Below are 14,750 nucleotides of genomic sequence, written 5' to 3'. Positions count from 1 at the left end.
TCTCAGTGTTATAATATCTGAAAAGCTGTAAGTGCTTAATTTCATCTCCCCAAGTAGCGAACATCCTAGCTATGTTTTAAGTTGACAATGTGGAAACAAGCTAAGATTTTCATACAGCTGGTTTTTACACACACACACATACAGACAATACAATACAGCATTTCTCTTTCTTTCTGCTGACCCATGCACCGGAACTGACAAATAACACAACTACTAGCACATTGCAAAACTAAGCAAGGATCGCTTGTTGAGATTCCAACTCTACACTTTTTGATTGTATGAACAAAAACTTTTACTTACATTCCTGGTAAGCCTTAATTGCCTTCACTTTGGTAACCTCTCTCTGAGAGCAGCACAAGTCTTGTCTGCTGCTCTATTTTCCGTAGGCTAATTTCCACCACTATGGAGACACATCCCTTTATGTGGAGGTTTAAAGAGACTGTGATGGCTGTGCAATCTGTATGAAGAAACCAGGCATTGTGAGAAAGAGAGAAGGTTTGGGGAGGCTGCTTCTTGGAAGTTGGGGCCATTAGTAATAAACATAAAGTATGGAGTCACACCTACAAGAATATTCATAATGCACAATAACATATTGGGTCACAGAGAATCAGTTCTTGATTAAGGAATAAAGGTAGGAATTGTACTCGATTACTCTATCTGCAATTCAATCATAGATTCCATTAAAAACAAATATCCAAGGCAGATAAAAAACCACTGGCCTTCCAGAGAGAGATGTTGCCTTGCAAGCTGCTGAGTCCCTTCCAGGCACTGTCCTCTGGCCGTTACTCTGGGCAAAACTTCCAGCATTTTCTTTGAATACTTTCCAATTTGATAACAAGCTGATATCTTGCAAACACCATAAAAAAATCAAAGTTAGAATCCTCCGTAGGAGAGTATTGCCACAGAACATCCCAATATTTTCTACACGGTTCCATTCTTTGAATTAATCCATATGCATTATAAAGTTCTTGTTGATTCCCTCTTGCAGTCCATTAATAATTGCAATTCATTAGTAACTAATTTTTTCTTTGGTGAAGAGATGCCACATTATAAACAGCCTAGTGAATATATAAAGAGAAAACAAAGGCTTTCCTCCACCACATACCAATCCAATTACAATGAAAATCTCCAGATTGAGACCTTGGCACTCAGTGGCTGATTGATTTAGCAGCAGGTTAACTTCTTCCAGAACATGCCTGTTTATTAAAGCTGAATTCTAATATATCTTAAAAACAGAAGTATCTTTGCTCATGGTGACCACGTTGGAGAGTTTCCGATGCATGCAGTGCATTCCGTAGGAGTGGGAGGCAGGTACCGGGCGATCTGCAGGTGAGAGCTCTCCCCCCCCCAAATCTGGGGGAAATTGCAATGATAATTACTCTCAAATTATCCTTAATTGGCTGCATGCCCTTGGTCCGCTATGGTGAGAACCATTGTTCACCATGGCAGCAAAAACCGGAAGTCCACAATCTATTCATAACAATACATTTCAAACAAAATCAAAAGTTACACTACACCTTTATCCGCTGCCATAAAACAATCACTCCAATTCTCAGTCTCCCATCACTGCCAAGAAATCTCTCCTCTCTGTTCACTTTCACAATAAGTTTGAGAATTCACTGTCCCAAGGGAAGGAACTAACTCATGGCTCTTGATCATAAAACTTATAGGTCTTGGGGCAGCTCAGGAATCATAGCTTCTGTGGCAACCATGAGACTGTCTCGGTGAATTAAAGGCCCATTAGGCAGGGCATACCCTGGTTCAGCATTCTGCAAGGGAGTGGGAAGGCAGAAATCCATTGATAGCGGGGTTTGTGTTGTTTCAGTGTATCTGAAGAAGTGGTGCATGCACACGAAAGCTCATACCAATGACAAACTTAGTTGGTCTCGGTGCTACTGGAAGGAATTTCTTGTTTCAGCAAGAAACTGATGTTGATAGCAAATTTTGGGGCTATCCAATGCAAGTTACAGATATGTTTAGAAAGATATGACATGGTGAGGAGACAGAGCCAGAGCAGCCAGCTGACACATTATCACTGGAGATAATTTCTGACCCCCCCCCTTCTCCCAGAACCCGGCGTTCATTTAGAGTGCAAGAGCAAAGGACTCAGAGACAATTAGCCTCCAGCGGCTACTGTAAGAGGAGGTGCTGTTGGTAGGAAGGGGAGTGGAGAGGATCTCAGTTGGAGCAGTTCCATTAATGAGTGACTGACTGCATTCATTTGTCTCCCGCTGTGATGATTGAATAAACTCATTCATAAGAATTCTTCTTGTTTTTCTCTGCTTCTTGCTGCCACCGGGGGCAGGGAAGGGATAGAATCTCCCTGGCAATAGATATAGACATATAGATATATAGATGTAGATATAGATATAGATAGATATGATCATCATCATATTGTAACCCGCCTGATGAACTTCAGTTTTTAATGAGTCTGTGACTGAATTGCAGACACTGCATGACAGAGTAAATGGACCAATGTATATGTATGCTCTGACTTAACTGACGAATGCATGCTGGGCTTGCATCCTTCATCTCCACCTGACAGTATTGAACATGTGCCGAAGGCCAGAGACCCTTTGATAGCAAAGCATGTCAACGTGGAATTTCTGGAGCTCCTAAGCAAGCGATTCATGCTGCATTATTAAATGCAGCATGGTTCCAATGGAAGAGGTTTTACTGATGCAGCACTAGGATTCAATATTGTAAACAGAACATGTTATTAATTTTTTTTTCTTCCAGTAGCACCTTAGAGACCAACTAAGTTTGTCATTGGTATGAGCTTTCATGTGCATGCATACTTCTTTAGATACCGAAAGCTCATACCAATGACAAACTTAGTTGGTTTCTAAGGTGCTACTGGAAGGAATTTTTTTTTATTTTGCTTCGACTACATCATACCAACACGGCTACCTACCTGTAACATGTTATTAAGGTTTGTGTGTTACATCATGTTCTTATCTCATAAACATTTTATAGTGGGAGAAGCCAACAGCAAATGGAGGTAACACACTTGTCACAATACCTACCTTTATCCCATAGTCAATAACTGGTTTTCTGTGGTGCAATATATTGTTATGTGATCAGGCTGCTAGTGTAGGTGTGATTTCATAATTTTTAATTACAAATGGGCACAACCTCTTAGCAGCAGTTTCCCTAGGCTTTCTGACTTTTTCACAATGCTTGGTTTCTTCATGCAAATGGCACACTTATCACAGCCTCTTTAAAGCACCATAGAAAGGGACGTGTCTCCATACAGATTCAAATTGGCCAACGAAAAAGTGCACCAGACAGGACTTCTGCTGCATCCACAGAGAAGTGACTGAAGCAAAGGCAATTTAGACTTACCAGGAATGTAAGTAAAAAAAATTGTTCATAGAATCATAAAGTGTAGAGCTGGAAGGGATTCCAAGGGTGATCTAGTCAACCCTCTTCAATGCAGGAATCTCATCAAAGTCTCTCATTCAATTTGAAACCATACAAGACCCTCCTTTGTCTGCAAAAGTCCCAGTAGTTGTGTTATTTGTCACTTCCTGTGCAGGAGTCAGCACACAGAGAGAAATGCTGTTTGTGTTTCTCTCTCTCTCTCTCTCTCTCTCTCTCTCTCTCTCTCTCTCTCTCTCTCTCTGTGTGTGTGTGTGTCTGTGTGTGCATGTAAAAATTAGTTGTATGAACATCTTAGCCTGTCTCCACACTGTCAACTTAAAACACAGCTAGGATGTTCGTTTCTTTCAGTCAGGGTTGATTTGAAGCTGAGATTGATATGGATGGTAGGTAATGACAAGAGTATACTACTGTCCAAACCAACAGTGGGAAAGCAGACTCAAATATATGTGAGATAATTTTTTGTTGTAGTAGTTGAAACAGTGCCCCTCTGGAATTCATCATTCCTCAAATACCTGTTATAACACTTCAGCAATGGAATGAAACCAGCTTGCTTTACATCAAATAAATGATGGAATCATACATTTGTAAGGTTGTACATGATGGAGGTTGGAAAAACAATACGTCTACTTGGCAAGTTACAGTGGGGGAAAACTAGGAAAACATTAAATCGCATGAGATTTCTTTTAATCATGAATGCTTCTGGGATGACAGTTCAAACTAATGTACTGCATTTTCTGTTTTTCAGGTAAACAGTTGAAAAAAATAACATCACAACTGAGGAAATTTTCACTTCATATATTTCCTTCATTGGCATACACAAGGTGTTTCAGATCAGGAAACCATGAGCTGGTTTTCTCCAATTCTGGAAAACTGGATCAGTTTTCCTTTTTTGGAAGAATATCTGACCTCAGTGGTTCACCCTTTGTGGTTACTTATGCTTCTGATTTTACTTTATTCACCAAAGGTAGGGTTTTTTAAATTTCTCTGTGCTTTCTCATTTCTGTTGCATATTTACAAGAAGATGAATAACCAGCAAGAAAGTGATAGCAAACTTTGGGAGAAACCAAGGAAACTTGTTGCTCTAGTTTCTGATATAGTTGGAAAGATATGCTTTGGTGAGTAAAGGTTTCTTTCATTCCAATCATTCAGTCTTATCAGCTACTATACTTTCTTAGGACTGAGCATCAGTATTTCATTCTTGAAACACTGGAACAATAGTTGCTACAGTGCATCAGGAATGGACCTCTAAACCCACTTCAGAGTCACAACAGCTACAAGTTGGGGTTGGCTCCATAAGGATCAAAACGAAGGAATGGAAATTTATGTAGCTAATAATCAATCAACAATAACAACAAAACATTTCATGAGGTATGAAATTAAGATATATTCCAGAAGAAAGGGTCAGCTGGTAGCTGCATAAACACCACACGTTTAATCACGTTTAAAGTATGTCTCCTCTCCAGAAGAAACTTGGAGAATGTTGTTTACACCTCACAGAGCTATAATTAGCAAAGCTCTTTAAAAACAGTTTCATGGATTGTGGCAAGAGAAGGGGGTTGGGTTTAAATGTGTAGTGAGTACAGAGCGAATGTAATGAGTATGTCATCGTGCAGTGAGACCTTGAGGGTGCAATTTTCCTGAGCATGGTAAACCAGTAAGTAACTCTGAAACATAAACAAACCATGGACACTGCGGGAAACAGGATGATGGGATACAGAGAGTTTTGGCTTGATCAACAGGATCCATCTTATGTTCTCATTGCTTACCAGAATGTGATGTTGCTTTAGATCAGCGTTTCTCAACCGCTGTTCCACGGCACACTACTGTGCCGCGAGACGCTGGCTGGTGTGCCGCGACGTGCGACGACGAGAAGGGCGATTTGCAGAACTACCATACCTATGTGCGGAGAACCTTCTCAGCATGGCTGCGTTTGAGCATGCCCTTCACAAGATCGCGGCGATTCCTGTAATAACCGGCCTGCCTGCCCCGCCCGCACCACCACCACTCTCCGCTCTCTCTTTTATCTCTATGGTTCCTCCTCGAGCGTCCCTTTGACTTAGTTGTCTATGGTCTTCCGCACCCAATCGAAAGCCGCCGAGCGCTCCCCCTCCCCTACTCACCATCTCTGCAGCCGCAACCTCAACCCAGACCCCCCAGAGAGGAAAAAGCAGCAGAACCCCCAGTATCCCAACATGCACCACAACCTCGGGATGACCCAGCCGGGTTCGACGGGAGGAGCGGAGCCACGTGGAAATGAAACGATGCATTTTGTAACGCATAAAAATGACACAGGGACTCCATAGGTGCAAAGAGAAGAGCCTCTTTTGTCCAGCCAGCATCCAAACTGTCACTCTGTCAGGGAGTGAGCGGCCTCTTCGGCGAGGAGCACGTGCTGGCAGAGAAATCAGCGGCTTGTGAAGCCTTATTACAGGAGATTGCAACCAACACAGCAATTGGCAAGTGTTTCTTACAGTCATAATTATAGTCAATATAGGGCGGCACAGAGTTAAATTTTTAAACTTTTTTAATGGTGGTGTGCCGCGTGATTTTTTTCACGGAACAAGTGTGCCGTGGCCCAAAAAAGGTTGAGAAACACTGCTTTAGATGTTGAAGCATAAATCGGAAATTCATTACTGAAACCATGTTTGGGTGATAAGGATGAAACCCTTTGGCTGCTTATGACATGGTCAAGGTTTCATCTGTCTGGGAAACTGTTTTCTCACTTTGTATAAAGCAACTCAGAGAATGGTCTGAATATATGAGTATTATAACTCATATAAATGCTTAAAGGAGATTAAAACAGTGTCACAATTTTAGCTTACTCAAAGACTAGGCAAAAATGTTTCCATCTGCACCCAAAAGTAAGCACGGAAGGAATATTCCAGCAGAGGACAAATACCATTTATTCTGGGATCATAACAGAGAGAGTTTTGATCCATGTGGATGACAACCTAGCATCCAGAACGCTGCAACATATAGGAGAGCTTTTTAGCTGATCTTAAATTTCAGTTTTCTGAACCGCACTGTTTTCTTCCAATAAAAGATTGCAATATTTCATTTATTTTTTCAACAAAGTAATATTTATTTGTTGCATTTTGTATTATTTCCAGGTTATGAAGTTATTGGCATGGAACATATCCCTAAAGGACCAGGGGTTATTGTTTATTATCACGCAGTCACTTCTACTGACTATTCCCTTTTATTGGGTAAACTTTTTAAGGAGACACAGAGAAAGTGCTATTCAGTAGTTGATCATGCCGTATATCACATACCAGGTAAATTATTCAATTTAAATCATGCTCTTTTTTTTTACAAAAAATGTGTGAATTATTACATAAAACAATGCTATAAAATATAAAACCATTTTATCAGGCAAACAGGTGAAAAACAACAGACAAATAAAATATCAGCAAGAGGTGAAATAGTAAGTTGGTAGAGAGGAAGGTTCTTTCTCACCAAGACTTTACAGAATGAATGCAGGATGAACCATTATTTCCAAACAAACAAACAAAAAATCCTTCCAGCAGCACCTTAGAGACCAACAAAGTTTGTCATTGGTATGAGCATTGGTATGCATGCACATGAAAGCTTATACCAATGACAAACTTAGTTGGTCTCTAAGGTGCTACTGGAAGGATATTTTTTTTTTTGCTTTGACTATGTCAGACCAACACAGCTACCTACCTGTAACTAGCATTATTTCCAAATCATTCCTTAATTATTAAATTTGTACGTTTCTGAGCACAGTTCAAAGTGTTGGTGCTGACCTTTTAATCCCTAAAGGGCCTCGGTCCAGTATACCTGAAGGAGCGACTCCACCCCCCATCGTTCTGCTCGGACACTGAGGTCCAGTACCAAGGGCCTTCTGGCGGTTCCCTTGTTGCGAGAAGCCAAGTTGCAGGGAACCAGGAAGAGGGCCTTCTCGGTGGTGGCGCCCGCCCTGTGGAATGCCCTCCCACCAGATGTCAAAGGGAAAAACAACTAATTTTTAGAAGACATCTGAAGGCAGCCCTGTTTAGGGTGGCTTCCAACAGAAAAATGGAATAAAATCTATTTTTCTGTTGGAAGCCACCCAGAGTGGCTGGGGAAACACAGCCAGATGGTCGGGGTACAAATAAATTATTATTATTATTATTATTATTTAGCTTCCTTCAAGTGTCTGTAAATCAAATTTAACAAGCCAAATAAAAATATAGTTGGAAAGGAAGTTCCCTAAGACAGGAAGAATCAGGTCACCCCATTTTCCCGGCCATGTTTACAGGCAGCACAGCCTCAGAGAAAAGGACTAGAAGGAATAGTTCTTCCTTGTTCCTAGAATCGTGGGCACTTGACTTGACAAGCACACAATGGCCCAACCAGCTCAGTGTCCACAGTAATGTGCATGTGCAGCCCAAATGGTACCCTCAATGACCCAACACAAGACACTGCAAGGGGATCAAAGAGTGCCCTTAACTGAATACACTATGGTTCTTTACCCCACCATCTCCTAACATGTTTCCTGCCTGGACTAACAGCCACTGGAGGAGAACAGCACCAGCTAGTTCACCTCCTGCCAAGAACAATCATGAGCTCAAAAAGAGCTCTTTGCAGATCAAGCAAGAAATAATTGCAGGCTTCATTTTATAGCGACAAAAATGAGGAAGATCATGATGGATGTGACCATGGGGAATGTAAGCCGAAATAAAACTCTTAACCAAGTGTTGATCTTTCATTGTACCCTACCCATGCTGTTGGGGCAATCCAATCAAAGCATGCCTCACTTCATTTCCCAGTGACAAGTTTCCCTGACAGATTCCCATCTGAGTTACAACAGTGGATGAGCCAAGAATGAGATGGAGTGTCCACACAAAAAAGGAAGTTGGGAGCTGCAGGCTTGCTTTTGGCCATTTACAGCCTCAACCTCTTCTTCCAATAATGTTTCAGGCATCTTATTTGAATCAGGCTATGATTCCAATAAAGCATGTCGACCTGGGTCTTTTGGCCCATGATCACAGATTGCAGGAATACCTTATCTGACCTCAAAACAGCTATGAGGGTACTTTTTTTTGTACTCTAATAATCACAAGGCATTTCCTGTGCTTCCATGCAGAAAATCCGTGTTTAGTTGTATCACTGTCTACAGGGATCCAAAAAATAGGGCCATCTAGATATTGTGACATCTGATTTTTGTGCTGTGACTGCAGATAATTGCTGCTGACTTTAATGCCAGAAGAGGACAAGGTGTAGGAAATAGGGTCTCTAACTTGATGATTTCTTCAGGTACAAAGATACCAGAAAACATGGCCCCACCCGAACACATGGCCAATCAAGCACTTCCACACCCATCTTTTATGCCCCCATGTGACACTGCAATCAAACACATGTGGCACCCTTGCTGTAGTGTTCATGGCCCTCTGCTGCCACTCCATACCTGCCAAGTTCCTGCCCGAGAAATAAGGGACCGGATTGGAAGTAGAAGACCGAAAGTAGTGCTACCGCCATTTTTGAACTGGGTGGAGCATGCTCAGAAGCGACTTTTGATGCTGCTCTGCCCAGTTCCAAAATGGCCACCATGCCAGAAGTCGCACTGCAGCCATTTTGGAACTGGGCAGAGCAGCATCAAAAGTCGCTTCTGAGCATGCTCCACCCAATTCCAAAATGGCCGCTACCCAGAAAACGTTTCTGCGCATGTCCACAGACTCCTGACATGCGCAGAACTATGGCATCACAGAAAGGTCATTTAAAGAAGGAAGGAAGGACAGAGCCCAAAGAGGCCCAGTAGCACAGAGTGCTCTGTTTGGGGGGGGGCATTACATTGGGCGAATCAACGCAGCATATAATCTCCACCCACTTATCTGTGCATGAAAAGATGGACTTATGTTGGTGTAGGTAGGATTCAACCAGCATGGGCTCATCAATGCCATGTGTATGTCTGTCTCTCTGTGCATGGCACTGTGGTCTGTATTTTTTATCATAATGTAAACTTGAATGTCATTCTGTTGTACTACAGACTTGACTGTGGAACACATGTCTAAAAACGTGGCCACCTCAGCACTTCCACGAAATCCTACTTGAAAAGGATTGGCAGAAAACTATGCTTGTGATCCGTAATAGTGCAATATCTTTGGAAAAAGGACACCTGTATAGCGTCAAAAATATTTCCTAAATAAGAGTTATATAAAATGATTTTTTTCCTATTTGGGGCTTATTTTTTCAGGGCTGAAGATATTTTTTTATACCATCGGTTTGAAAGATTTCAGTAAAGCTGAATGTGTGGAAATTTTGACGAAAGGCCATTTAGTGGGCATTTCACCTGGTGGAGGTAGAGAAGCAAACTTCAGTAATGACTACAGCTTAATGTGGGGTAAACGCACAGGTTTCGCTCAGATAGCTTTGGAGGCAAAAGTGGTGAGTGATCTTTGGGCAATTTGCACTGCCTTCACAATTATCCTAGATAAGTCATAATGTGCTGACATTCTTGATCTAGCATCCTAAATGGTTCACGACGGCAAATGTTTGGGGGTCAGATGATAGAGGTCCAGTCATATTCGACTCTGGGGTTGCGGCACTTATCTCGCTCTATAGGCCAAGGGAGCCAGCGTTTGTCCGTAGACAGCTTCTGGGTCATGTGGCCAACATGACAAAGCTGCTTCTGGCGAACCAGAGCAGTGCACGGAAACGCCGTTTACATTCCTGCCGGAGCAGTCCCTGTTTATCTACTTGCACTTTGATGTGCTTTTGAACTGCTACGTGGGCAGGAGCTGGGACCGAGCAACGGGAGCTCACCCCATTGCAGGGATTCGAACCACCGACCTTCTGATCAGCAAGCCCTAGACTCTGTGGTTTAACCCAGAGCTATTGATCTCAATTACATTTATAAAGAAAAATAGCTTTTTTCCCTCTTCAATACTTGAAAATCTGCATGTGCAATTTGAAGTCAATTACTTCTGGCTTGTCATTGTAATGCCAGGTGCAGAGCACTATTCCTAGTCCTTAACAAAAATAAAGGTGGGGCGCTTGGGGTGAAGTAATGCTCCAGTTATCAGCTTCCTCTTGATTTTGATTTTATTCTTTTAGCCCATCATCCCTATATTTACACAAAACATTTGTGAAGCACACAGGAACATTGGAAAGACAAGTGAGTACCTTGGTTGATCAAGAGATAGATCTGCTTTCAGGCAATAAACATATTAAAAATATACAATTTTTAAAAAACAGAATATCTTTTTACTACCTTCTAGTAGAGTTTATTCAGTGTACACTGATCTGCAAAAGCTGTGCTCCCTGTCTCAGGACTGAGTGAACATGCATTTGCTTAGATTTTTAATTAGATTTAAAAGATAGCGATAGTCTATATAAGTGGTAGAAGCCCCAACATGGAGGGGAACTGAACAGGAAAAAAACCATATGCTGCAGTCTATTGTACAACTTATGACCTTGATTTATAAAGAGCAGAGAAGAGCTGACAGAATATGTTGCTTTTTCTTTTCCAAAGGACTCATACTATTAAACTCTTCCCCTCTGGGATGGATTGATTAGAATTGCTAAAAACTCAGAATGCCAACTAATTTCAAATTTGATATGGGGTCACTCTCTTTCAGACTCTTTCCCCTTTCATACATAGGGTTGACAAGATGGTTATATGAGAAAACACGACTTCTCTACCTTCCCATGTATGGACCATTTCCAGTGAAACTGAGGACATTTATTGGAGAACCCATCCCGTATGATCCAAATATAAAAGCTGCAGAGCTGGCTGAAAAAGTAAGTTAACTCTACACTTGGAAATCTAATAGCAGAATATTTTTTTCCCTGTTGCTTTCTCTCTTTCAGTTCTATAAACTGTATTCTGCCAACTGGCTTCCTCATTCTATACAACGAGAGATAGGGTTCATCATATAGAATTTTGTGCATCATGTTCATCACTCAGCTTTCCCTCTCCGTAACTTGTTGAGACCATGAAAAATCTACGAATGTTATGTAGTGCTGCACAAAGATCTGTTCATACAATAGGACTTCTCTCCACCATGTGCCCCAGAATCTGCCCCAGAGGGTCCCTCCAAGCCCCTTCCCCCAGTAGGGGACTGAGTAAGCACTGTAGGCCCTTAACCCTCAGTAAAACTGTTACTGAAGAACTTCTGATGTTTGTGTGATTTATTGCAACTCTGCAAGTGAATGGGATTCCATGCTACTCTGCTATTTTTACCCATGCCCTGCTGTGCTGTTTTCAGGCATGGAACTCTTGGTAAAAAACAACAACCGTAAAGACAATGGGCTGGATTCACAGAGAGATGAAGAGTTTCCTACTGGAGTTTCCTGGCCCTGGCTGCTCTTGCCCAACCCTCCATGCTGAAAAAGTCAGTCTTGAGGATTGAGGCACATGGACGGTCATATTGTGTCTGTAACTTGAAAAAATGGGATTCTTTATTCTGCCTGGTTCTGATCCCTTTAGCTTTTTCCTCACAGATATGAATAACTGTGAATATCCATTTTGCAACATATTGATATAACACAATGTATTCCTTTGTACTTCTTTCAACAGACAAAGACTGCAATTGAAAATCTTCGGGATAAATACCAAAAAAGGCCAGGAAATATATTAAGAGCTATCTCAGAACGATTTGATAAGCATTACAAAGCTAACTAGTTCATATAAAACTGCTGCAGTGTTTCTGACGAGATGTCTGTAATAAGAAGCATTAATAATTATGTTATTAAAGCGAAGTTGATATATACAGAATTGTGCTGGATTGTTCATTAATTATCTGGAAGGGACTCTAGCTCAGTAACTCAGCACCTGCTGGGCATACAGAAGGTCCGAGGTTTTCGAAGACATACAAGTCTCACCCTATCCTGCAATACTCCCAGAATGTCCCTTTTATTATGGGAATGCGAGTTCTTAACTGAAACACGAAATAATATTACAAGTGAAAGAATAATGACTATAATTCACTTGTATTAATACAGTGAACCTCTTTTATGTTTATAAATGGTCGCTCCAAGATTTGAGCCCTATAATGCTCAACATTTCCAAACATTTAGCAAAAAAAAGTAGAGGGGGGGAAAAGGATCCAGAATTGGTGGAAAAAGTGACTGACCTAACGAAAACAGCCAACTCAGCAATGAATCCGGATCTGGGGAATCCAAGTGCCATTAAACAGCTAAAGTAAGCGTCCTCAGCTTTACAGCTTTTCCTTGAGGATTATTCAAATTGGGATCAAGGGACAGAATCTGAGCTGGATGGGGGTCCCAGAGTAAGAAGAGGGGACAGACAAGGCTGTGTTCCTTGCAAAATGGCTGAACAGTTTGAAAGTGGAGCTCATCCCATATGTAGATGTTCTTGTGCATGCTCATAGAGTCTCCGGACCTAGACAACATAATTATGATACTATATGAAATAGAACATCAGTCAAATTTTACAGCAACAACTTTAGAACACTATTTTTCCAACTGAAAAGTATCACATAGAAAGCATTAACAACATCAGAGAAAGTGCAACTAAAATGCTTTTTCTCAAAGGATAAGCAAAGGACAATGTAGGAAACAATACAGTCAACGTTGAACAGGTTTAAGCCCTGTTGACTGTAACAAGAGAGATGAGCTTTCACTTGATTTGAACCTGAGGGCTGCACCTGCTCTGCAGGTACACAAGTTATCCCAAGGGGTCAACAAAGCAGCCGTGGCTGGCAGGTCCTTGTCAAGGGCCCAGGAACTCAGAGGCCTGTTTGTCTAGGACTCCTGAGCTGGCTTTCTCACAATAGGATGTCTGAGGAAGAAGGCATGTGGAGCACCTGCTCTCCAAGAGGAGTGATTCGGCTTGAAGTGGGTTGGCCTAGATGACCCTTGTGGTTCCCTCCAACTCTATTATTCTATGATTCCCATGAGGCATCCCAAAACAAATCTATATAAATGTTTACTACATTGGGAACAATTCCACATTAAAAATGTGACACACAAACACACACACAACCACAGATGAACAGGAACACATGAAACATTAGACCGTGCCATTTATTAACAGAAATCAAGACAATATGGAAAAGCCATGTGTGAAAAACTAAGTACATCTTATTATTAAATAGCTTGTAGAACCACATTTATCAACAATAATAAGCTATAATTATCTGTAGAACTTTATCAGTTACTCACATCACTTCTCTTCAGTTCATTGAAGTTTGCTGACATTTGTTTATGCACAGCTCTTTTGAGCAGCATTTCAATTGGGCTCAGGGATGCGGGTGGCGGTGTGTGTTAAACCACTGAGCCTAGGCCTTGCCGATCAGAAGGTCGGCAGTTCGGATCCCCGCAACGGGGTGAGCTCCCGTTGCTCAGTCGCAGCTCCTGCCAACCTAGCAGTTTGAAAGCACATCAGAGTGTAAGTAGATAAATAGGTACCGCTACAGCGGGAATGGAAACGGTGTTTCCGTGTGCTGCTCTGGTTCGCCAGAAGCGGCTTTGTCATGCTTGCCACATGACCTGGAAGCTGTACGGCAGCTCCCTCGGCCAATAATATGAGATGAGCGCCGCAACCCCAGAGTCGGTCACGACTGGACCAAATGGTCAGGGGTCCCTTTACCTGGACTTTGATTCTGTTTTTTTCCAGCCATTCTGTGATAGATTTGCTGGTATACATGGGACCCTTGTCCAGGGGCTTACCCAGGATCAAAACTAGGAGGGGGGGGAAGCCATGGTCATTCAGGGACGGGGCCAAGGCACGGGAGGGGAGGGGCCACAAAGTGGGAATGTGGGCGGGGCTACAGGGCCAGCAGGCCCAACGACTCTGCGGCGGCGGCTGCAGCCGCTAAATGAACCCCCTAAACTCTCTCACACGGAATTCCCCTTCTCCGAAGCAGGGCCGTCTCTAGGCCCGGGTCCGGTGGCACGGGGCACCAGGGCGCCAGGGGCACCGCTGTGCCCGCTGAGAGGTGCAGCGGAGGCCGCCCCAGGCGCACCTCTCAGCTGTTCAGCGGCTTCAGGCCGCTTTCTGGAGGCACGCGGGCCTGGGGCTGCCTCCGTTGTGCGCAGGGGCGTCGCAACAGGGGGCGGGCAGCACCCCCTGGCTCAGGGCCAGCCCTGTGGCCAGGCTGGGTTGCGCAGGGCTCTGGTCCTCCAGGCGGCAGCCGCGCGGTGAGCTGCGCCAGCCGAGCCGGGAAACGGGGCGGGGTGGGGGCACCGGAGGGATCTGTCACACCACGGTGCCAGGGCGCCAGGTATGCTTAAGACGGCCCTGCTCTGAAAACACCGCTCCCATCCATTTACGGCTAGCCACCCCCCTGAAAACCCCTTTAGGCCCCGCTTTCCCTCCTCCAGGTCCCCTCGAAGCCTTGCCGGTTCCCACCCTATATATCTGGGATGGGGAAGGAGCTCTGCCAGTCCTGGGGGGCCAT

General features: G+C 43.1%; 1 protein-coding gene across 1 annotated transcript; it reads left to right on the top strand.

Annotated features, from left to right (window-relative positions):
• The first annotated feature begins 3,162 nt into the window (after nt 1-3,162).
• On the top strand, nt 3,163-12,118 carry LOC118078333 (DGAT1/2-independent enzyme synthesizing storage lipids-like). Its single transcript, XM_088675515.1, has 7 exons — nt 3,163-3,352; nt 4,130-4,499; nt 6,495-6,659; nt 9,581-9,771; nt 10,441-10,501; nt 10,988-11,127; nt 11,906-12,118. Exons 2-7 carry the CDS (start codon nt 4,226-4,228, stop codon nt 12,008-12,010), a joined length of 936 nt encoding a protein of 311 aa, XP_088531641.1. The 5' UTR covers nt 3,163-3,352; nt 4,130-4,225; the 3' UTR covers nt 12,011-12,118.
• The last annotated feature ends 2,632 nt before the right edge of the window (nt 12,119-14,750 follow it).

The sequence above is a fragment of the Zootoca vivipara genome, chromosome 8 (genome assembly GCF_965207765.1).
Source record: "Zootoca vivipara chromosome 8, rZooViv2.hap1.1, whole genome shotgun sequence".
Lineage (NCBI taxonomy): Eukaryota > Metazoa > Chordata > Lepidosauria > Squamata > Lacertidae > Zootoca > Zootoca vivipara.
Note: the sequence above shows the minus strand (reverse complement) of the source record. Positions and strands in the feature narration are given on the sequence as shown.

Excerpts from the sequence above, each read along its gene's own strand:
- LOC118078333 (XM_088675515.1), top strand. The coding sequence starts at position 4,226 with ATGAGCTGGTTTTCTCCAATTCTGGAAAACTGGATCAGTTTTCCTTTT. Across the intron at positions 6,660-9,580 it reads TGCCGTATATCACATACCAG|GGCTGAAGATATTTTTTTAT; the intron begins GTAAATTATTCA and ends TTATTTTTTCAG. Across the intron at positions 11,128-11,905 it reads CTGCAGAGCTGGCTGAAAAA|ACAAAGACTGCAATTGAAAA; the intron begins GTAAGTTAACTC and ends TTCTTTCAACAG.